General features: G+C 39.1%; 1 protein-coding gene across 1 annotated transcript; it reads left to right on the top strand.

The window, feature by feature from the left end:
- The first annotated feature begins 5,261 nt into the window (after nt 1-5,261).
- On the top strand, nt 5,262-25,566 carry LOC137258075 (sodium- and chloride-dependent glycine transporter 1-like). Its single transcript, XM_067795628.1, has 13 exons — nt 5,262-5,510; nt 6,350-6,481; nt 8,630-8,903; nt 9,414-9,546; nt 9,779-9,913; nt 10,101-10,204; nt 10,950-11,074; nt 12,830-12,942; nt 14,139-14,270; nt 14,784-14,883; nt 19,592-19,692; nt 21,198-21,365; nt 22,442-25,566. The coding sequence occupies exons 1-13, from the start codon at nt 5,339-5,341 to the stop codon at nt 22,586-22,588; spliced, it is 1,836 nt and encodes a 611-aa protein (XP_067651729.1). The 5' UTR covers nt 5,262-5,338; the 3' UTR covers nt 22,589-25,566.
- Nucleotides 25,567-26,241: the final 675 nt, after the last annotated feature.

The raw sequence follows: 26,241 nt of genomic DNA, 5'->3' as shown, positions 1-26,241 counted from the left end.
ATATATAAGACATATGTTAAGGGACTAATGGAGAAAATAGGATCGGTATGTATAGTTAGTGGTACTTACTGTCAAACACTTAAGTTCAGAATGTATCGCAATACGGGTGCCTGAATATGTTGCAATAGAATTTTTCCGCCAATACACAGACATACTGCGCGATCAAATCATTACTGGCACTTGCTTACATCGTGAGGGCTAGCACAGATTAACGTCGCCTTAACATGGCTAGCTCTCACAGACACCATATTCTGATATGGCCCATATTGTAAGTGGATTGAGTTCATGGTACCTAACTCGGCTTATGTTGTATACGATCTCCAAGACAATAGTTTTCAATTATTTTTAATTATATTTAAGAAACAGACTGGTCAGGGTCATAGTGTTTGTGACGGGGAATATTGTAAGACTCAGTGAGGCCATGGTGTTGCTCAAGACAACCGTATGTATAACGTCGGCTCTAAAACTGAGTCATCTCGCTAATTCTGCCTCGTGGACAAACACCAAACACCAGATAACAGTTTTCCACTCAGATCAGACATCCTAAAAGTACTAATACATGCCCATGTTCAGAGCATTATGAGGCAGAGAAGATTTTAGACAATAAACATAAAACATGTATCGCTTCAGAACTAAAAATATGGGTTATGTTTCCTAGTAAAAGAATGCTCCCACCATCAGTAACATTTCAAATTGCTTCGATCTCTGACGTTGCGTACTGGATAAGGAGGTCCTACAAGGCATCTTTTTCCATTTTCACAGTAGCAAAGTAGTGTGTGTGTGTCGGGGGGGTTCTTTGTTTTGTTTTGTGTGTGTGTGTGTGTGTGTGTGTGTGTGTGTGTGTGTTTTGAGCATTTCCCCTAACCTTCAAAATCTTGCATTAGCCACTGTGATGCACATATCTTACGTGGTAGGACACTTTGTCACAGAGAGCGACAAGTACTTTGCATTGAAATGGTATCATATCAATAGTAAACTAACAAACTATACAAAGCACATTGTTGCCTATTCTGCTTCTAATTTCCGTTATAATTCATTCCAAGCACATAACATTAAGTACCAAAATTGCATTTTTCGTTTAACATCAGTGTTATTAGATGTACCATGCACATCTAATTCGGCGGCATAATTTGTTCAGCAAGCTTTTTTATGATTTTTTAAATACTCTTACTGACATGTTTCCAAAACGATATCACTGTTTTATAGAACAAATCCAATGCCATACAAACGGTAGAATCTAGCTCATGTCTGTAAATATATCAGTAATAAGATATCTATCCAAACCGTACAACATCCCACCAAATTACAGCCAAAACTTTAGGCTGAAACAATTAACAATTACAAATATTACAAAACGTTGAAAGGCTGACAAACAAATCACAGAAACCGGTTGTTCGTTGTTTAACGCCGTCTTCAGATTCCAGCAATATGACGGCGGTCTGTAAACAGTCGAGTCTGATCCAGACAATCCAATGATTAATAGCATGAGTGTCGTCCTACGCAACTTGGATACGATGACATGTCAACCAATTCAGCGAGTCTAACCACCCTATCATCTCATTAGTCGCCTCTAACGACAAGCATGGTTACTGAAGAGAAATTCTAAACCGGATCTTCACTACTCTGCGTACTAGAGATTATAAGCACAACTTGGTTATAACATATCCCCATTTCACACTTAATATTTTTATCATTCCGTCCTTGCGTCCGTCCGCCAGTGCGACCATGCACATTTCTCTTTTTCCGGAACAGAACTTCAAAACCGTTCACTTTTTCTTCTCCAAACCTGGTACATAGATAGATCTGCTGGTATACTGGTGCGTTTGGGTAGTTTTTGAATTCTGAATAAATTATTTTGCGTTTCCATGGCAACAAGTTTGACTTTGACTGAATTTGGTGGTAGTGTTCTTTTCTGGAAGAGAACTATAAAACCTTTCAATATTTCTTCTTCATAGATTTGTCTGGTTGTGCATTGTGGCCTTTTAGTAGTTTTGGAATTCTAAATAAAGTACTTTTTCGTTTCCATGGCAACAATTTCGACTTTGACTGAAGTTGATAGGTGTGCTCCTTTCCGGACCAGAACATCAAAACTGTCGACTATTTCTAAACCAAACTTAGCACATAGATACATCTGGTGGTGTACTAGTGCCTTATTGTTAGTTGTTACGAGAGTGTATTTTCTGTAAATTTTAATATTGATTAAGTGATAATTATTATTGGGACATATTTCGTATCATAAATGTTTAGTGTTTTACGTACATTGGCAGCAGGCTTCAGGGTAGCACTTTAAAGTTACGTCCCTTTGAGTTTGTTTGTTTTTATTAGTAGAGCGTACTTCCAGGAGACTACGAGTGAATTCTACGTTAATGGCGACGGTCGTATGTGCTCGAACGTTCAGGAAACAGTGACTATGTATATAAAGCCTGGTAGATGTGTTGACATACATACATACATACATACATACATACATACATACATACATACATACATACATACATACATACATACATACATACATACATACATACATACATACATACATACATACATACATACATACATACATACATACATAAAAAAGTCACTGTGTTCTGTAATCTGATTGGTTGAAAAACATGATCAAATGGTATTAGATTCCCGGAAACTGCAAGACTATTCACTGCGTATTTACACGTAAACAATTGTTTTGTTGTGTCATCAACAGTGGGGACGTCATTCAAATCATATTGTGACGTAAAGTTAGAATGACGTCACAAATGAGCAACTCCAGATGCTACCATGGGAACCAGCTGAAACGGCCTGCTGATGACACTTTACTGCTGTACTCATACTCGATGTAAACGAGTGCAGACAGTAAAACCCCTTTGGTTTACTTTTTTGTTTACAATGTCGATAAACATCATGTGTTGGCCAATTTCCGGGTGTTATTGAGTATTTGAAGCACGGGAATATTTCATTTGAAACCTCCGGCTGACGCCGTCGGTTCCAAATGCATTCCCGTGCTTCAAATACTCAATAACACCCGGAAATTGGCCAACACATGATGTTTATCTCCTAAGTAAAACTGTTTCTCTCTCACACAGCAAGACTTCGGTGAGGTGGCATTGACCCATTACTTTAGTTTGACTCAGTTGTATTGTACATGAAACCTCAATTGTGAATCCTTTGTACATTGCCTTTGGTTTAGCTCAATACAAAATTATTGAACATTTCAATTGACTTCTCAGTGTTATATTTTGCTGGTTCTGAGGGGATTTCTTCTACCTTTTGTTTTAACCTAACATATTTTTTGAATTTCGCATAAATACCTTTTGTGTTTTCATGGCAACAAGTGTTACTTTGACCGAATTTGGTGATAGTGCTCTCCTCCGGAAGAGGACTGCCAAACCGTTCACTATTCCTTCACCACACTTGGCACATGGATAGATCTGGTGATGTAGTGATGCCGTTTTGTAGTTTTTTGTAATTCTTCACGGAATAAATTATACGGTAGCTTCTCTAGGTGCTGAGAGAAATGCAATATTGATTTATAGAGAAGGGTGGCGTGATACTGTGCGTTAAACATGAACCTTCGATGAACATATACAATTTAGAATAGATACTGAAAAGCATATACGCCCCGCGCTTGGATTCAAATCTTTCGGAAACTCCTCCGGTTGTCTATAAATGCAGACGTTCTAGTGCATACTAACATTGTTCGAATCACAACGTTCGATGTTTTGATGAGTTAGGATTAACGTATATTTCAAATTTGAAATAGGCGAATTGTAGAAATCTATATTTCTACGCACGTAACAATTATGTACGATTGCTATAGTCTAGATTTCTATTTTTAAAATCATTGTCAAAACAGTGTATCGAAACCCTGTAAACTGAACAGGTCCACATTGTTTGCTGAGATTAGTTAACGTTGCATCAGTGACCTTACCACCAATGCTGACACCTTACAGTTTCCTAAGCCTTGTCTCAGCCCTACGTGTCATTTTCATCTGCGAAGCCACCTGCCGTTCACATTCAAAGCTTCTTGCGGTCAACTTTTTGTATTTAAGGTAAGCAGACAATGTATTTTCAGAACAAAACAGGAATGCCATCTGTTGACTAATATTTCAAACTGAACACCATTTCCAAACAAAATATAGCAACCAACGGATTGTGATCTTTTACAGTAAAGGAGTGAGTGAAGTTCGTTTTGCCGACATAGTTGCTGGGGGCTTATTCTACCCTGGACCTTCACGGCCCACCAGCCGATCCCGTTAGTCGCCTCTAACGACCAACATGGGTCGCAGCTGCGGAAGACCATTTCTAACCCTGGGCCTACATTGTCGAAGCTCTCTTTGCGCTAAGATAGTCGTAAGTGTCATATATTTACATTGTAAACCAAAAGTTACTGTGTTCTGTAATCTGATTGGTTGAAAAACATGATTAAATGGTATTAGATTCCCGGAAACTGAAAGACTATTCACCGCGTATTGACACGTAAACAATTGTTTTGTTGTGTCATCAACAGTGGTGACGTCATTCAAATCATCGCCGTCGGTTCCAAATGCATTCCCGTGCTTCAAATACTCAATAACACCCGGAAATTGGCCAACACATGATGTTTATCTCCTAATTAGCATACGACTCTCTTAGCGCTAAGAGAGCTTCAAAATCTAGGCCCTGATGTCAACGGGTGCATTTATCTATAGATACATGTAAGTTTCGTGTAAGATGAATAATCCATAAAATATGTCAACAGATATATATTTACATCCTTATCTAAACAAAGAAATGATCTGTTATATAAAACCAAAGGGACCGTTGGTATAGTTGCATAGGAAGCTGGACACATCACCATTTATTTATTTATTTATTTATTTTTCTATTAACTGATCTTTAGTGTCCTGACGGTAGTTTGTCTTTATTTTTGTCTGATGGTGGAACATGCTTTACACAGTTATGAATGATGTTCCCAAGTGCTTAAAGCACCTGCTATTTATGGATGACCGATGTCGCACAGAACCGTGCGTTCATCAATAAATGCGTTTAAGATCTATCCTATAGAGCCCTATGGTATAGTTACACAGGCAGGTGGACACACAACCATGTATGTATATTTCTATTTACTGATCTTTGGTGTCTTCAATTTCGTCTGATGGTGGAACACGCATGAAACAGCTACGAATGATGTTTCCCAGTGTTTAAAGCGCCTGCTATTTATGGAGGAACAGTGTCTCACAGAACCGTGAAATCAGGTTGATTTGACAGCTGCGCGCCTGGTCATGTTTGACAATATATGGTTGTGTGCGGCGAACAGTAAAGCATTCGTTATTGCAGAGTAAACTTTACTCATTCGACAATGTCAAAGTCTGAGGGATTGGCCAAGGGAAATAGCACGGAAGAGGAGAATGAAGGTCCAAAAAGGGACACGTGGGGGCAGAAAAGAGAGTATATTTTGTCTATGCTGGGCTACAGTGTTGGATTTGGGTCGCTGTGGAGATTTCCCTACCTTTGCAACAGAAACGGAGGCGGTGAGTGATATTATGCTTTTGGCGTTGAATAGCATGCAAAGCACAAAGACCTGTTTCCGTAAATTAAGTTCTTTATATAATAAATAAAACATAATTAATAAAATACCTTTATTGGTTGACAAGATACATGACTTGGATGCTAATATGAAGGAGTTGAACATGTATATGCTACAGGTTAGTCGTAAAATGACTAAGACATTCAATTATATCGTGAAATGACTAAGGGGGTGAGCCATTCGTCATTTCGTGTAACAACAATCAATATACTTCAGTCATTTCATGAAATTTCATTTCATCTGCTTGTGGTGGACATGAGGTTAATGAGGTGTAGCTGCTCTGGAGACAACAAGTATCAAACAAACAGGTGTAATTGCTTCGAAGTCAAACTGAAGTTCAACAGTCGCTTCCAATACAGTTTTACAGGTTGTGATAATAAGTAATGTTGAAATTGTATAGATTACGCTATCAGCTGAAATTTCATGACATTATGTCGAGTATTCTTACACAAAACGATGCGAAATGGCTGACACTCTTCGTCATTTCACGATATGACTTAACATATATATATATATATATAAACCATGGGTAGAGAGGCCGCACTTCTTCCTCATCACGTTTTCAAACAAGATATGGGCCGGACGGGCGGATTGTACTCTCACGTTTTATTTTACTTTACGTCGAAAACCCATTGATTTCTGTGGAACTTTACACCTTTTCTAAAAATGTTCATTTTGATACTCAAATCGCGCTTTCACTTGTGTAAAGTATAATCTCGGGTTGAATTTTTGTGTTATGCGGTTATTAGAAGAGTAACTAGGGTATACTTATCATTCCAATAGGTGCCTTCCTCATCCCATATTTCACTGCTATCATCGTATGTGGCATTCCTTTATTCTTCCTGGAGGTTACCATCAGCCAGTTCTCCAGCAGGAGTGCTACCCATGTCTGGGTTCTGTGTCCACTGTTTAAAGGTAAGCTTTGTCGGTTGATATATAACAACACTATATATAGACACTATTTCCTAAATTTATACTCGCAGGTTTGAGTGAGTGAATTTAGTTTTACGTTGCATTCAGCAATATTCCAATACAGTATATCGCGGCGGTCTGTAAAGAGTCGAATCTGAACCAGACAATCAAGGGATGAAGAAACCGAGTATCGATCTGCACAAGTGAGAACCGACAATATGTGTCAACCAAGTAAGCGAACGTGACCACCCGACCCCGTTAGTCGCCTTTTGTGGCAGGTATGGGTTGCTGTAGACCTATTCTTCAACTATACGCACGAAAGGTTAATGGGGGTAAGAGGGAAATGCACAAACATCTGAATCGTAAGGATGCAGTGTTCCAGTAATATAGTCTATTCATTCATGGACACGTAATTTGTGTCCATATCCTCGTATTATCATATAACATAATATTCATTTATGTAATATACACACACCAAAAAGCATATACTGACGGGAAGGTTTCTGCCCAAGTGTGTACATCATAAATTCACAATAGAGAGCTATTACTTTCAGGCTCCCTATCCTCATTGTCTATTGCTGTAAACCAATGGTAATATATTATAAAATAATGCAGGAACCTAATGTGGAATAGAACAAAAACATGATTTAGATGAACTACTTGAGCTCGAACTCTAAGGTGACCTCCAATAATTCAGATCCTTGACTTGAAAGTCAATATACAGTCCTACAAACATTTTAAGACTTAGGCCTTTATGATAAATTGATAACATATGTCCCATTATGAAACAATCAATAATAAATTTTAAATAATGTGAATTGTGAAATGGTTTTTCAGATCCAGGGGCTGTACTAATAAGTCCAAATTGGTTCGTTTGAGGCCACATAACTTGAGCATTTGGTAGCATATTTGGCACTTTTCGAGACACTTATAGAGATACCTCCTCTTGTATAACGCTACATGAAACCAATTGAAAATGGTGTATTTGGCACTTTAAGAACATTTTGTGGCTATGGAAATTAAGGGCAGATAATTCAAGGGGAGCTAACTCCGGATGACCAAATATATTGTGGAATCTGAACCATCTGAACCGTGAGATACTGCACCTGTATATACCGGTTTACTGTTATACTACATACCTTGTGTGTGTGTCTGTGTGTGTCTGTGCGTGCGTGCGCGCGCGCTCTAAATATCATATCGGAAAATATGTTGACATGTTGAGTTGACATGTTGACATTACTGCAAGCATGTAAAAACACATCATAATGACATTGATTACACAACGTTTCTAACCCCGTTTATACATAGGTCATGATGATGTGGTGTCGGACGCTTGTAGTTGTGGCAACGTCCATAATGTAACGCACGATAATTAACTGGAGTAGGCTTTGAGTATCCATTAAAACCTTCCTATTCAATCCTGACGGAAAAATCAGACAGTGCTGTACATAAAGTGGAATACAAATCTTTCATTCATAAAGAAATCCCACTGACTTACAATTCAGTTTGCACATGCATGTTCCTTCGGAATTGAAGTGATAGTTTAACTTGCAAATATATAATATAACATATTTTCTTAACGGTCAATGTATACTGCAAACAGGATTAGATCATAACAAAGTTCCCAGTTATTTTCAATTAATCTCATTTCTTCGGACCGCTACCAACAGAAGGTCAACACATGATTGCCATAGGTCAGTTGTGTAAACGCTTCAGCGACAGTTTGGGGTGAAAGTGGGAGCAACGCTTTACCCCTATATTTTACAATTTGTAAATAAATATATGGCGTGACTGTCGCTGACATGCGTGTAACTGCAGGTTGTCCAGCTTGAGCTGATCATGTGAATACTAATGCAATGCTTGACCGTGTCACAACTGGTTTATTATTGTGGAGGGGTGCACCTTTATCAGAGAATTTTTCAATATGTACGAACGGCCGAGACAAGGTCGCTGTTTGATATCTAAGTGTCGAGAAATCGTTAGCAATGTCCTAACTTTCTTTAAACAATTAGCTCCCCTATTTAACGAAGTTACCTCGACCAGCCGTTTGTGCCATTTAACCTCCCGGGTCATGTATATGTAGAGTAGCTCAGGTAAAGCTAAACAACCTGTAAATGCATGCTTATGATTATTAATTCAATTTAAATTCAGGAATTGGCACCACCCAGCTGATCAGTAGCATTATCGGATCCATGCCCTACGCTGTCATCACTGCCTGGGCAAGTTATTATTTGAGCCAATCCTTCAGATCGTTATTGCCCTGGACAACCTGTGATAACTGGTGGAACACACCTGTCTGTATTGATATGCTCACCAACGACTCAAATGAAGTCATCTTCAACAATACCGTGGAACAACAACTCCTCCGCAGCGCTGTATGGAGAAAGCCAAACTCGACCATGACGGCGTCCGAAGAGTTTTGGCAGTAGGTTCTCCTGTATCATATATTGTCCATATTTATTAATATATTGTGCATTCAACATTTGGCAGGAGGCAAATACATGTATTTTTGTGGGATGTAAAGCATTTGCTACAAGATAATTGCAGTGTTGTGAACTCCCCAAAATTTCAGCCAGGTTGGAAAGTTGCCAGTTCAGAATTTTCTGGATTAAGAAAAATAACTGGAAGGTAAATAACAGGAGAGAAACTACTTAATGTTTTCAATTCCGTTTCAATCAAGGTTTCAGTCATCATACTCAAAGTCATATTCGCCCAAGACCATCTGGCATGCACCGTCTTAAAAGTCACCGTCCGGTCGCTAAACAGGCAACGCTGTGAATTGTCTATGCTTGTTAAAATGCCCCATATTCCCTTTTACCATTGCAACGTCCTGGTTTGTGAATGACACATTGCTAAACACCTATCGTCCAAATTAACCCAGTACTTTTCCAAGCATACATTGCGATGTTGTAACTTCACCTCCTTGTGTTTGAAGGTTCAACACCCTCCGTGTGTCATCTGGAATAGATGAGTTGGGATCTGTAGAGCTCCACATGCTTCTCAGCCTCTTATTTTCCTGGATTTTAGTGTTTCTGTGCGTGATGAAAGGAGTGCGGTCTCTCGGGAAGGTAAATATGAGCGAGAAAATCGGTAGTCCAATGTATCATAAGGAACCGTTCATAGTTCATGGCTGGGTGGGGGTGAGGGGTGTGGAATGTTAATTTATATATGGAGTTGCATGTATAATGCGAATAAAATTAATGTAAAAAGAAACTGTAAATAGAATATTGCTAAAAGCGGCGTAAAACCAAACACATTCACTCACTTTAACAATTAATCCGCATCAACAACTTGATTCAGGTAGTATACGTGACTGCTGTGATGCCATACATCCTCTTGACGGTGTTGCTGATCAGGTCATGCATGATGCCAGGATCTGCCGACGGACTTCTGTATTTCCTTCGTCCAGACTTCACACGACTTGGTTCAGTGCAGGTATTCTGTATTGGATTGTTTCTGTCAACTACATGCTTGTTGTCTTCAGATTGTGGGATTTATTCTTGACTTATCCATTTCGGGTTCGCTTGTTGTATGTATGTGAGGAATTAGCCTGTTTGCCACACCAATGAACCATCGATCCTATTAAATATAATCACATAATTAGTGTATATGTTCATTACAGGTATGGCTTGAGGCTCTCCTCCAAGCTTTCTATTCCATGGGTCCAACGTTTGGAACACTCATCACCATCAGCAGCTACAACGAATTCCATAACAACTGTCTCAGGTAATTCCAGTCAGTTGTCATATACAATATACCCAGGTTATAATGCACCGTTTGTCCAGGGTAAAGTATGACATTATATCCAAGGGTGACATTATAATAGGGTAGGGCAGTTAGAGTACCTTTGGCTTCAAAGACAAGTCGTTACTTTGTTGTTCGATTTTCTTCTCTTCTTTTCAGTTTCTAAGACAGACAGTGTAATTTATAAAAAAATGACTTTTGTTCCAAATACTGTTGGCGAATTGTGTCTAGGATGGCACCATAAGCAGGTTATGATTAGGACAGTAAATTCGTTCTGTGATAAACACGGCATTATATCCGGGGGCACTATATCCAGGGTGGACTGTATCTTGTACCAACGGCGTGCTATATGTATAATTAGTAAATATGTGAGCGAGTGAGTGAGTGAGTTGAGTTTTACGCCGAACTCAGCACTATTCCAGCTATACTGCGGCGATCTGTAAATAATCGAGTCTGGACCAGACAATCCAGTGATCAACAACATCGACCTGCTCAACTGGGAAGAGCAAGTCTGACCACCCGATCCCGTTAGTCGACAAACATAGTCGCCTTTTATGGCAAGCATGGGTTGCTGAAGGTCTATTCTACCCCGGGACCTTCACGGGTCCTTAGTAAATATGTGATCAAGGCATCGCGATATGATTAAAATATTCAGTATACCATTGTCTTCACGTACAGTGTATATACAATTTCTTGCTTGTATTTATTCTTTTGTTCCGCATTTAAGAGACGTGGCGCTGCTGACGATCATCGGTGAAGCCAGCAGCATTTTCTGTGGATTGGTTGTGTTCTCTACCATGGGATTCATGGCTTACGAGGCTAAGATCCCTATATCGGAGGTAGTCTCCTCAGGTAGCCCTGCGTAACTATATGTCATCCTTTGTGTCGGTTACAGTGTACAGTGGAACAATGGAACATATAAATAGGATATAGAGAGTGTAAAAGCCGTTTGTGGGGTTTTCTGGAACTGTTCCAAGCAGACTTCACGTAGGATCGCCGACTTGGTTGATTGCATGTCAGCGTGCATGGACATTTGCTCATCTTATCACTGAAGTTTCTAGTCTAGTTGAATTAGTTAGAGTGAGTGAGTGAGTGAGTTAAACGTTAACGTCATCTCAGCAATATTTCAGACATATAGTGACGTGAAACGTTGTACATATACAAAACGTCGTTAAATAATCAGGCATTGAAGGACCATATAATAACCAGAGTATCACAGATGGCGTTTAAAACCGGAACGTAACTCCAAAAGTATTCTTACGAAGGCAATAAAACGGGCTACGCCGATTAGTTAGAGGCCGTCCGTCTTAAAGTATACAAAGTGTCGGGTCCGGTATTACACTATTTCTTATGTTGGCGTACCTTGCACGAATTATCCGTCCTTTAAGTGTAGGATGACCCGCGGGCACTATTGAAAAGTAAACCCGCTTCCTGCGTGCAATGCCCAAGGGCCGAAGGCATTTACCAAGAGAAGAGGGCTTACTTTTCAATAATGCAGGTCATGTATACCTAAGATATAACCCTAACGTGTGCTTCTCACTATATATATGGTCATCTCTTGTTTTCCCAATAATAACAGCATTTGAGGTTTTTGTTTTGGGGGGACAGGTGTCACCTTAGTAAAACCCCTCCCAGGGTTTACCTTTCCTAACTTTATATGAACATCAACATTCAAATGATACACAAGTGTTTGAAATCAACTGAAAATTGTCATTCAAGATTAAAGTCACTATACAAAGGTGTTCCGAAACGGGTTTGGAACAGAAATTCTCTCAACCGTAGGCAGTTGCTCTGCCACACCGCCACCGGGCCGACGAAGGTGGAAAGTTTAAATTATCTACTTATAGTTGTTGTCATTAAATTGATTTTACGCGCGCTTCAGTTATTGTTAAGTAGGTTCATTAAATGATAATCTACATTGTAACTACCCATCATTGACGGTATATATGTTAGAGAAAACACTTCCCGGTTTTGGTAGACAATGTAAAACTTCGGAGACGAGTTTTCTCCTATACGTATAACTTAAATATTTGGCATTCAATGATGAATTCAACTAGGATAAGACTGGCAGCTGACGGCTCGCCTTGCACCCACAATACATGCGGTAAGCCGTCTTGAAACACATGGTTCGTACCGAAATTCTAATTTTCATACTTAATTCTTCACAGCTATCCTTCGTAGCCTAGTGGATAAAACCGCCAAGTCAGTAAGCGCGAAGGGTTACGGGGTCAGCACTACATGTTGCAAGCTGTCAATTAGGTCATATTTTAGGATTCTGTTCAGTGATGACAAGACAAGGTCGTGTCAATCTTCAAAACATGAGATAAATCAAAGTTCCGGAGCAGAGGAACGTTATCCAGACAATGCTCAGGTCAGAGGGACAGTATTCAGATAATTGTCCGTGGAAGCGAGATTGTATCAAATTTCAGAGACATTACGAAACAAGTGTCCAGCGAGAATAACAGTGTTACCCCACTGTTGGTTTATAAAATTTAATCTGACCTCTGAGTGCTAAAACAAGGTTAGTTCATTGGGCGTTCTGGGGAGGTTTTCTACATAGATTCTTCACGCCTCCATTGTTACAGTTTCTATTTCCACTTTTTCCAGGTGCGGGACTAGGCTTTATTATCTATCCTGAAGCTATAGCCAAGCTGCCTCTACCTCATATGTGGGCATTTCTGTTCTTCCTCACACTGCTGTCTTTGGGGATAGATACACTGGTAAATGCATTTTCAATGTACAACATTTTAGTATTAAACGGCACATGTGTCAGTCAAATGATACCAGGTGTTCGTGGAATTATTAAGAAACAGTTTACGTTGTATATTCATCATAATGTGCATCCACGGTATACCTGATCTAGCACCCAACCCATTCCCATTCACATGATAATCAAATATCCGACGTATAATTATTGAAATATGCTTAATTCTTTCGATCATATATTGCAACCACAGTGCATTTCAATATTATTTTCTAAAGATACGTTTTTCCTTTAGCAAGGCATCCTCGATATCTCCAGGGTATAGATTCCAATGAACCTCCACTAAACCATAGATGCCTCTACGCCCGATAAATTTATTACCTCCCTTGACTGCCTTTTCATCCAATCTGGTGTCTACGGTGGGAAGTTGAGCGATTAAACTTGACAACACAAACCATCCACAGGTTCTCTGAAAGAGACAAAAAGCATACTTGCAAATATACGTTTTTCTAATTTTTGGACCTATCAGTTTGCCTGTATGATTTCCCGCAAATCTGAGTCGCACTGCGAACACACCTTCGTAGCTGCAACCCCTATCCTTGTTGATCCTGGGAAGCTCGGGTGTAGCGGCAGCATAGCTGAGTGAGAATGCGGAGGCAAAGGGAGGTGATAAAAGTATCGGGGCTCGGAGATGCATGCAGGGTATAGTAGGGACTTAACGGAACGTATACCCAGGACATATCGAGGATGATAGCAAGGAGAATGGACGATTCTTGTGGCAACTGGTCTATATAGTGCTGTCTTGCATTGTGCGTTTGACATTCCCAAAGCAAGGAAGCTGTATATGTGAAAGTACTTTTACTTTCAAATCGGAGACCTTTAAGTTTTGTATTATTAGCGAGTCTTTGTGAATATGAAACAAATTTACGATCATGTTTTTAATTTGTTGTTTGCATATTCAGCTAGTATCTCTTACTCGTGTACGTTTTGGCAAATATCTGTAACTGCCCGGCGTTTTTAACGACGTCTCGAAGGTGACACAGTATTTTTATGTCACTTGTAATTCATACACATGAATGAATGAGTCAAAATGTAAAGTCACGTCTTTCAGCCATATGTTGATCATATACATGAATACGACATATATTTGTGAAAAACAAACACGTAAGCAGATGGTTTATAAACTGCGTGTATCTGGTCATTTTATCTCAGTTTGGGTCAATCGAGACAGTCATAGCTGGAATAGTAGAAGCCTTCCCTCAACATCTCAAGAAGAGAAGAGTGCTACTTTCGGGCGCAGTGTGTCTAGGCACATTTCTACTGTCTATCCCTTACACGACAGAGGTGAGCTATGAAACGAATGTTTTAAAGGGACATGTCTTTCCGTGGTTGATGTGTTATTGCTAGAAAAGTGGAATACACAAGTAATAAGATGACAAAATAACATGGCGTGTTGTAAGATATATTTCTTGAAAACTCCGCGTATCAAATATTTCATGATTCATATAAACGCATTAAACATTGCATGCAGGACAAAGACACCACACGTATCGCATGTCACCATGCAAGTGCCGTTCTTTTTCACAAACTGAAAAGGCTATGCCTGTCATATACATTCTTCGTAATAGGTGAAGAGCGCCCGGTATTTCAGGGTTTTCAGTTTCTTCTTTTAGCAACTGCCAAAAAGGCACCCACCGAGGGGGCAAGGAAAAGCACAGAAACGTTGTGAATGCAATAAAGAATAAGTTGACATCCATAATATTTCACTTATACTTGAATACAAACTTCTATATGTATCTAAAGAACATCAACTGATGTATTTGTTTTACATAAACACATGTATCTTATTCTGCTCAGGGTGGAGTTTATCTCTTTCAACTGCTGGACTGGTATACATCCTCATTTAGCGTCCTGCTGATTGGCTGTTTAGAGTGCCTGATCATCGGCTGGATCTACGGTATGAAAATAATATTCATGTTTCCTGTAGAATTCATTATATTTCAGTAACACCAAACACTGGGTTCTTAGTGCCCGCTGAAACCAACTAGGGGTCCATTCAACGAAAATGTCATTTCAACCGTGTTACTGCAAAAGGTGTACGTGCGTCCCCCTTTTGTGCAATGGTCATGATTTATTTCACATGCAAAGATGCAAGGGAAAAGTGTACTGTTCTTAATTGGCACTGTCAACAAGACGGTAGCTGGAGTTACATTAACGGTTTTTCCATGTATATATTTATTAAAAGTAAACTACAAATACCAAATGAATTGAGTATGGCGACAATCTTGACCAACCCAAACCCTAGCCAGACTGCAGGTAATACCATCTGTCTGTGTTCCTGGATCAAGGATAATATAGCAACGGTCACCAGACACGGATGAAGTGATAGCAATAAAAGCAGTAATTTCAAGTGAAACGGTTGCACAGCTCGTTCTGGTTAGCTGGCAGTTGATGAACTGTATCATTGTGATGAGAACAATAATTAGAAGTATGGATAGTGTGTGTGAGTCTGAAAGAATTCATGTCATGGCTCACTGATTCAAGACAACTATAGGTTTTATTAGTGAAAATGCAATAGTGGACGGTTTCTTGTCATAGCTATACTGTCCTGAATCTGTAGCCATGACAGACTGAAAGCGTCATTGCATGTCTTCTGTTACAAGATTCGTGCTGATAATCTCCCCATCGTTTTGCCCATCATCCAGTATTACATTTGCATATTTTGAAGAATGTAATTGAAGGAAGACCAAGCAATGCCTGCTGGGTCTCGTAAACAAATATGAAATCATTGCAAACCATACGTATCTAGACTTGTGATCACCAAATGAAATGGTTCAGTGGTATCAAATCATAATACGCATGTATACACAAAGAACATACTTAAGCAACTCCTGGCATATCTCACATTGAATGAGCCCCTGTACAAACCTGCCCCAGTTAGGAAGCTACTTTACACGACAAATAGCGGAGACAGCCCTTTCAGAGTATCAGTAGGCTGATAGGGGTATGAGGAGGAAAGCGCTGGCTGTCATACATTCGACCTTGTATCGTATAAGACGCAGAATGACATTTTGAATGTTCACACACACTAAAAATTCAACATGAAACATGGTTTATAATCAGTCATCTTTTTAAAATGAGCAATTATCATAACATCAACATGGAATTGAAAACAAAATGTTTTTATGAGTCACAGGGTCATATGGATCAGAAAACTCAGGTTTTATGTACGTGTTGAAAACCTTTCATTGCGAAAATACAGGGGTGCCTAATTACATTCTTTGTGCACTTGTTTGAAACAGCAGACTACATGGTCGGCACACAGTGGAAGCAAATGTTAATACAACTTCTATCTCAATCATTGTGGATATAATGTTTGTCTTAGATTTCTGTACAAACAATGACTGGTATATTATATAGTTACGTCAGTGATCAAACACTACCGATTTCGTGGCCCCAAGTCTGAAGTTTTGTAAGAATGTAATGTTCGGCACATTTTGTATTGCAACAAAATTCAGGTGGACAGTGTACGTTACACCAGAGCAAATATTTAATGCCGACTGCTACCCATAAGTAACGTGATGAGAAAAATATAAAAGAACCATTCTCTGATTACCTGCAACACGGTTTCAGAGAAAGCAGTAAATTGAAATAATTTTATATAGCTTAAACTTAACCACTGCCTTTTCTAAGATATGGAGCCTGTATATACCAACCCCACCAAAATTATACAAAATCATCAGATCACAGCTGCCGCTTATCTCAATCTTCACTGAGGTGTCTATACGGATGCTTAAGGTATGACTCTTATTTGATGTGATAGAATCTGAAAGAATGACGCGAGACGTCGAAGCAAAAGAGGCTTGGTTAGTTTTCTTTAGGGGTTTATACTTAACTGTGGCTGAGGATTGATATGCTGCACATATTCCATGTCTGTTTTATCTGCGATTGAAATGTATTGGCTTTTAAATTCAAGTTTTAACAAACTTTATCATGGTTATTGATGGTATTTTAAATTCCGATTCATGACGCATGGACAACATTAGAATTGATCAAGCCTTTCGCTCAATATTTTTCCAGACTCCGGATTCTGTTACTATCAAAGAATATTTGTTGAAAACGCCATGGTAGAATGGATTCTAAAATGTGTGTTTTCAGTGTGTGAGCGTGCTCCGTGTCCAAATTCAGTTTACCACTGGACATCACAGTAGATTGAGCTCATAATTCAATGTATTGGTTCACGTGAACGCTCCCTTTACCATATTTGTGATGTAAATTGTGTGTTGAAACAGTTGTTAACATTTAGGAATAATAATTTAAACACTTTACGCCAAACAGTTTCATTTCATATATACATATATATTAATAAATATATTTATTCAAGGCTAAGTAAGCAGTTGCATATTGATAAAGCTTTTCCAGATTGTAATAATTTACATTGTTTTATCATATTGTTGTTGTTTTCGCTTCGTCACGCATCTTTTCGACCTATTATGCACATAGTAATTGGATGTTTTCAGTATTATGAAGAGAGTGTTGTAATTTGAACATGGTGTACCCAACCTGTTGCACCCATGTGAATAGTATTATTTTATCAATCACCGTTTCAGTTTTATTACTCGCCCGTGGAAGATACCAAAGGTTTAATGACAATTAGTTTGGATTAAACGTACTGTTTCACACCATGCCTCTCTAAAAATAAATAAATACCTTTCTCTCAATACATCATCCCACTGGGATTAGATAAGCTACCATATAATTTATTCCAAAATATATTGCGTATTTAGATTGCAATATTGAATTGAAAAGTCCAAATAAATTCATGCAGTGTCGTGATGTTACAAGATAGAACTCAGTCCTATGCAAAATAACGCTAATGTCTGGCGCAGAAAACATACTTGCAACTTGTTTTTGAAACCAGTACGGCTTACATCACCGCCAGTTTTCGCAGCATGGAGTATTGTTTACATTCCATACATGGCAAGTGTTCTGCATCTGGAAAATGCTTGCCTCGAAGTTTCATTTATCGATTTCTGGCAGGCCGTAGGGTATAATAAGTCTTTTATTGCATTAATAGCAAGCTACAGTGAGTGCATATGTCCCAACATATATACCATAGGCCAAAATATCGTCGAAATTGTGCCTTTAAACAATTCATAATACCAAAGTGAGTGCATATGTACGGTGGTAAATATTCTAATAATACGTTTTCATTCATGCTGCATTTATAAATAATATGCAAATATTATAAAACCCAGAGCTCCAGATCAGTTTTCAAGCAGTTGGGTATTTACTTCAATGCCGGTTTATGTATGAGTAGTTGGACTTTTTATTAGTAACTAGCACTTTGTATAATGCTTCTCAATTGACCTGAGTTTTTAGTAATAGTTATTTTGCCTAATAGTTGCAAATCATTTCCTAACGCTAAGATTTAATTTGTATTTTGACTAATCAAACATTTATAAATCAATATGGTCCTTGAAGCAGTCTACAACATTGAAATCACGTGACGACTGCAATAAAGTGACTACGTCTTTAATAGTAACTATTTTGCTACCACTGATGTTCAGACGCCACGACGAATTATCAAACGAAGGCTGTCTAGTTAACTGAGTAACATGCGCATGGTATTGTATAAGTGATTCTTATGTTTTCGGGTTTTTTTTGTTGGTTTTTGTTTTGTTGTGTTTTTGTTTTTGTTTTTGTTTTTTGTGTGTTTTTGTTCTTTTCTGAGTTTTTTTGTTTGTTTTTTGGGGTTTTTTGGGGGGTTTTTTTGGGGGGTGGGGGTGGTTGAAGGGGGGGTTGTTTATGTTTTGTTTTGTTTTTGTATTTTGGGGGGCATGTTTTGGTTTTGTTTTTTTTTATTTGGTTGTGTTTTGTTTTGTACTGTTTGGGTTTTTGGGAGGAGTTTATTTTTGCTTATATTTATTTTTTATTTTGGTTGGTTTTTTGTGTTGTTTTTTGTGGTGTTGTTTTTTTGTTGTTTTGTTTTGTTTGTTTTTTGTTTTTTTTGTGGGGGTATTTATTTTGTTGTTATTTTTTTTTTTCTTCTTCTTTTTTTTTTTTTTTGGGGGGGGGTAATTAATGTATTGAGTAAATGTGGTTTTAAATGGTCGTCAAAGGGCAGTAAAACAACAAGATTATCACAAACAGATCGGATAAGTATCAGATAATTAATAATGAGTTTGTTCAGTATTCTTTGTATACAGTACAGGAAACTGCTGGGTGATTAGAATGATTATACGCAACGTCTGTTGTCCACCCAAGTCACTACCACAACATCCAGAAGAAAATGGATACTTATTGACGCGTCACTGTTGAACCTTGACACCTGCCTAGATCACGCGCATGCTGTTGATCACTGGAGTGTCCGGTCCAGACTCGTTTATTTACAGACCACTATATACCTGGAATATTCGTGCGGCGTCAAATTAAACTCGCTCAATTAAATCAGAATTGGGCTGTACTGCATGACTGCATGATTGTAATGGATCCCTTTTTAAGCATTAACATGTTCTCGGAAAAGAATTGTCTTGAGATGCCTATATGTTTTAGAATTGTAGAACATATGTGGCAAACATATGAGTATTAAAACACTCGTTGAGGCACTGTATTACAGAGAGCATATAACAAGCGATTTGTGTTTAATGTTAAACTTGCTTTAGGTTCCAAGCGGTTCAACCTGGACGTCGAGATGATGCTTGGGCGACGAGCCCCTGTCGTGCTGAGCTTCACGTTATCCTATATCACACCCGTCATCATGTTTGTAAGTAAATCTAGTCTATAGTCTGTTTGCAGTGACAACGTATTGATGAATTTCAGTTTAAACAAGAAAAGGAAATCGAATAAAGTGAAATTAAGAGTTCGTACTCTCATAATTTTACCTTGCCAATTGGACATCTAAATCTCAGAATTTTATTCAACTAAGAATAAAGTTGTTTAATAGTTTCCAGTTGCTTTATTTGTTTGTATTACAAGGGGGTATGCGCATTAAATGAAACATCGAGAACATGTAGGGTTGGTCTGCATTGGTTTCACTGTTCTAACTAGTGCTCTTACTCCCTGTAATACAACCAGTGATAACAATTTGAATTGATGATCATCTTGAACCAGCTCTCTTTTCTCTTCTTCCATGTCAACAAGGGACGTCGTCTGCTCCACAAGGGAGATAACTCTTGTTGTAGTCAAGTTCATTCTTGAACATACAGCCATAGTGGGCACCTTACTGTATTATGTAACACCTGTCTTAAAATTCTATTATCAATTTTTAAAGATTTCTCAGTAATTTCTAGAAAAACTATACCTCTAATGTATACCTGTCAACCATTGTTTCGGTCATTATAGTTGTTGTTTATTTACTTTTGGCTTTAATCTCTTTGTTGTTTACCCACACGCTCACACATATTTCATCTGTGTCACGGGGTCTATAACCGAGTCTTCAACAATCCAGTGATTGATCTAACAAATTTTGATACGATGACATGCATAAATAAAGTCCTGATCACGACCACCTCATCTTAACCACCTGTTGATCGCCTATTACAATATCCATATGCATTAGTGACTGGAGACGAGTTCTAACTTGGGTGTGAACAGTGAAGGAAAGATCTCTGGATAGCTGATTTACGTAGACTTTCGTAAATTCTCTTTGGACTGTGTATGACAATGCTGCTATCACACGAGACCTTCCGGGGCCATTTTAGTGTCGTTTCCCTTGGATCTCCTTGTTGTCTCGAAGTACCGATTCCGCAGAACTATGAGGCAGATATACTAACTGCAAGGAAAACGGACATCTTGAATCACTTATCATCTCTTAAATACATATAAAACACATCTTAAAACACACAAGGAACTTCAAGTAGCATCATTCTATTGTTCTACGAGATCCATCTACTTCATGGAGACCTCCGGGCTGCCGAAGCAGCATCTATAGAAGGTTGTACGGACTTTCTATAGATAGTCACTCGGACCAGATACATTTTCATAAAGCGCCTCTAAAATTCCTCAGAGAGTACCTGTTTCCTAGATATGATGTATTTGAACACATGCAACAAAACACAAACTACCTAAGGAAATGTGACGGGTGTTCTTTTCACAAGACCAGTGAACGAACAAACTGACTAGTTGAAGATCAGATTACTTTTTGAGAATCTGGATTTGTCATCACGCATATTTCAATGTCTGTTCCGTGGAAACATGGGTGTTTAAGTGTAGATATATGATCCATATAAATATCCTCAAACAAGTTAGCTGTAAACGTTTCTTCCACAGGCGGCTCTAATCCTGTCTCTCTTCATGTACGACCCGCCCAGCTACGGGACATACATATATCCTGTCCACGCCAAGGTGATAGGAATTCTTATGGCTGTTTTCATGACTGCACCGATACCCATCACACTAATCTACCAAGTGGCACAGAGGAAGGGGACCATCATGGAGGTATATTTACCCTTATATGCGGTGTGCCATAGTCTATATACAATACCCGCTCGTTACAGAATACCGCAGCTTGTTAGGTTGTTTTATCTACCGATTGATGAGCGTAAACGCAGTTCTTTATAGAACGTTATCAAACGTGAAGGACCTTCATTCATAATAAAATTAGAAACTTGACACCCAAACTTGGTGTAATAATTGTAATACAGGTAATCTCTTTGAGTATTTTATTCTTCAATACACAGGGCAATATTTCTTTTTAACATTGCCGTACTCCTTAGGGGCAACCCGCACCGGGGCCATGTTGGTGGATGCAGGATGTGCATTCTCCGACTGAGGACATTGTACGGATACATACTGAAGGAGACTTAACGGTCCATTCCATTGCTTTGCTTACTTCTACGGGTGAAATCCTCTAATGACGTTTCAAAATTCCTGCTAATAATTCAAACCATCGGAACAACGACCTATTATAACATCGCTGTCAATTGTCAATTCACAAAACCAGAACAGTTCATATGCAATCCCGATTTTATGGTACTTCCGCGCCCATATTGGTAATAGTCTACTACAATGTTTCTGACAGCCGTTAATCATAGGCAAAACCTTGATTCGTCTTTAAACACTGTGTACTCCCTGGCCGTCTAGGATCACATGAGTCTTCAAGCCTTGGTTCAGGTAATATGTTGGGGTTTTTTTTTACTACACAATTCGGCCTGAATAACGGTGGTATATTGTGGAGAACACTTATTGTAAAGATGGGACATTGTGTGGATGTCGATTTGTTTCGGCTAGCTACTCTAACTGCCGAGACTCATTGTACTACACGGGTGCACATACCTCCCCGCCTCCCGTCTCCCTGTCTCCTCCCATGCTCTGCGTGATGCCCATTCTTTGCGTGACATTTCACTGTGATGAAATATTGTGTTGAAATGCTACACCACGGTTCGCTACATTCCAACAACTATGGCTCCAGATGATCATACTTTTTGTTGGTAGGATATATTCACAGATATCGTTTCGACTCGTTGGTTTTAACTAATCTGAATTAATGTAAATACTTTTATTCTGATCTTCAGCGTCTCAAAGTCGCAAGTGTGCCTTCTGTTGAATGGGGCCCTGCTCGAGCCGAACTCAGGAAAGTATATTTGGAAAGAGACAACATGCAACGAGAGAAACTTGTGTTGCCGGTTGTCGTGGAACCCGCTTCCCTGGAAATGGAATAGATTAACTGTAATCGGATAGATAATTTTCTAAGATATAAACTGTTGTACATACACTCATATATCTAAGCTATTTGATGATGTGTAGGACGTTTGTGAGTGAATGAATCATCGCATCGCATCGCATCGCATCGCATCGTAGCGACTTAGATCCCCTGACTTTGTTATTCATACAACCTCAAGGACGCACGCTCCACGCACCCACTCACGCACGCACACACACGTACATTATACAAACCTGACTTGTTTCTAATGAGGAGTTACGGAGTGACTTTTATCAAGCACGAGAACCAGTAATGTTCCAGCCATTTCAATATCAGAAATCAAGTTTCAATGCTCAGAGATCGGTGTGACCAGTTGGTCATGAAACTTCCTTCTTCTAGGGGTATTCATGTCCATATCGCGTATTCCAGAGAGACTAACGCAAGAAATGGAGCCATTCTTCTCTGATCCACCTCTGTTAAGGGATCGAGCTGGCAGTATTCAAATGTGGTTGCTAAGTGTTCTATAAGGGGGATCATGCTGGACAAGCAAGACGTCCCTGAATGTGGGCTGAAGTGGAATGTCATGAAGACGTGCTATGTGGGGCTTTATGTAGTCCTGTTGAAGATAAAACAGGACAACCACTGGACTGATAAGGTGGTCTGTGTTACACTTTCCAGAGAAATTTCCTTCCAAAACCTTGGTCTTGGCCTTGGTCTTAGACTGGGACACGGCACTAAAAGCATCGTGCCGCCACCACTAAACGGTTCAACGTTTGAAACACAACAACGGGACTTTTTGTTCTCTCTGCCAATGTAGACTCGAACACTTTCATGGGCTCTGAAAATCTTGAATCTGCTGTTTGCAAGTTTCTGTTCTACCGGTGTCGGAGTGTTCGAGCCCATAATCTCTGCCGGGTGCCCAATATCGGCTGTACGCTTCGTAGAGATGAGAAAGCATTCGTAGATATGAGAAAGCATTCGTAGAGATGAGAAAGTATTGTGGTTAGAACTCGTATTATATCAATGTTCTCCATAGGTTTACTATAACCCGTGAACATCCGGGTTAGAATTAATCTTCAGCAGCCAATCCTTATGTAAGAGGCGACTAACGGTCAGGCTCGCTGATATGGTTCACACAGTATACCACAGAGAAAATCTAGTAACCAGCCACCATGCATGACTATAGGATGAGCGTAACATTCAGGAAGAAGAAACATTTAAATTAGATCGTTATAAGATCACATTAGATTATGCTTCTCCTACATTTCTTAGAGGAAAATCACGAAAATAATGTTTCCATGAAGCAGTGTATAGTGTTATCGATAACCACACCTGTGAATGTTGTGATAAACTCCCAAGGGACCTTACTGTGTAATCACATATAGAGATGCTTATTGGTACACCACCTGGATTTCTAAACCTTAGTAGCTCATATTTCTCTATGTACCTTTTCTACTCGTATTCTTTAATAAAGGTTTGGATTGTGGTGTATTTCATGATAGCTGGGGCATCGGTATGATATTTCTTTTAAATAAGGGTCAAGAAAAAATCCAAAGAGCAGAGGCATCTCTCTCTTGAACTGCTGTGGTAACGCTTTACATCAAGTATAATGAAAACGTTTCAGAATCTGGTTAGATATTCATGAACTAACTGATGAATCTTGAGCTGGGTTCCCCCCAAGTATTCCACTATAGACCTGGTATCTACTCTATAGACCTTACGCGCAAAATCTGTGAGTGAGCACAAAGGCAGATTTTACTGCGGAGTTTCAAATTTTAAAAAGGACTTTGACCTAACTGACAAGAAAATCGTTGTGTTGTGAACGGTGTATGTCATAAAATCTACTCAAATGCTCATCTGAAAAAGCAAGTGTTAATGGTGTCATTCATATGCCAAACTCTTTCAGGACTCTTTCAGTTAGAGTGAAACAAGGGTGTATTCTAAACCCTGTGTTATTTATATTGTTTCTCGACGATCTTGTACATGAACATTATAAACTCTGTAGTTGTGGTATATTTGTTAGCAAGAGTATTAGCGACATCATGTATCCAGGTAGGAACCACGCAGGCAGCAAAAGTACTGTAAGACCCCATGGTCCCTAGTATGTTGATCTACCTTCAGTTGTTGGCGATCTATAGCACAGTGTTATATTGTATTGTTGCATGTATGATTATTGTTTGATGATACATTGCTAGTTTTAGGCCTTAGTCCGTTATAGACTAGTTATCTTATTGCCCTTTGTCGGCATCGTCACGATATGGCTGAAACATTGCCGATGTGACGTTAAATATTAACTGACTCACTCCCTTTGTCGACATACAATTATATTATCTAATCTTATTTTCTGCATATACAAAAAATATTCTCATAACCACGATGTGCCCGAGATAATGACGACGTTAATTTTAACTCATTCATTCACTTCATGTTGATATTTGTAGATGATGTTATTTTCGTTTTCCACTGTACGCCTATAAAGACAGTTAGATGTCTTATTTGAGCAGATTGTTAGTGGTTATAGCCTCATAGGAGGTTGAAGTACTGTAAAATCATTATTATTTTACAATCGCCATCGGCTGAAGGGATGATGTAAATCCATGCAGGTAGCAAAGGCACTGTACAACCACATGGTCCCTCGTAGGGTAAGCCCGCCGTGATATTGCTGGAATATTGCTAAAGCGGCGTAAAATTAAACTCAGTCACTTACTCGTAGGGTAAGACCTACCTTCATTTGTTGGCGAGCTATAGCTTTTTCTTGTATTATATTGTCGCAAACAATAACATAATTTTAAAGCAAGATGTTAGTAGTTTTAATACCTCAAATGGTGATGCACTACTTGTTTTACTGTCCTTTGTTGACAGATTATATGCTAACGTATAAACTTTTCTAGTTACAATATGGCGGAAACATTGTTGATGTTATGCATACTGAAAAACAATCAAAGCAAAGCTTCCCACTCCAAATGTACCAGCAAACACAATAAATGTTGGCTGTCATTACTCGCATTTTTCCACAAACTGCAGGTGCTTGGCTAGAAATAGTGAGTGAAGGAGTTTAGTTTTAAGCCGCACTCAGCAATATTCCAGCTATAAGGCGGCGGTCTGTAAATAATCGAGTCTGGACCAGACAATCCAGTAATCAACAACATGAGCATCGATCTGCGCAACTGGGAACCGATTTATGCGTCAACCAAGCCACCGAGCCTGACCACCCGATCCCGTTAGTCGCCTCTTACGACAAGCAGAGTCGCTTTTTCTGACAAGCATGGGTAGCTGAAGGCCTATTCTACCCCGGGACCTTCACGGAACAGGCTAGAAATAAGCCAAGAGGTCTGGATATGTTTCAAGTCACCAAAACATATTGATCAAAAACCTAGTAACAACACTTATTTTCCTTTGATACCACGTTTTGTTTCCTTGAGCTCTTTTCTCAAACCATAGGTGCGAATTTCTCAGACGTAGGGTTCACAAATCATACAGACTGAGACATAAATCCTTGTCATGAAAACCTATATATATTTACATGAAGTAAGGGTAGGCCAAGGTAGAGTGCCTCCTGATGTAAGAAGGGCCCACTGAGGGCCCTTGCACGATGTGGCCTAGCCTTGTCGTCCATGAAGAGTACCCTTGTGTATAGACGATGATCGTCGGAATGTAGTACAACAACCCAGT

Source organism: Haliotis asinina, chromosome 12 (assembly GCF_037392515.1).
Source record: "Haliotis asinina isolate JCU_RB_2024 chromosome 12, JCU_Hal_asi_v2, whole genome shotgun sequence".
NCBI lineage: Eukaryota > Metazoa > Mollusca > Gastropoda > Lepetellida > Haliotidae > Haliotis > Haliotis asinina.
Note: the sequence above shows the minus strand (reverse complement) of the source record. Positions and strands in the feature narration are given on the sequence as shown.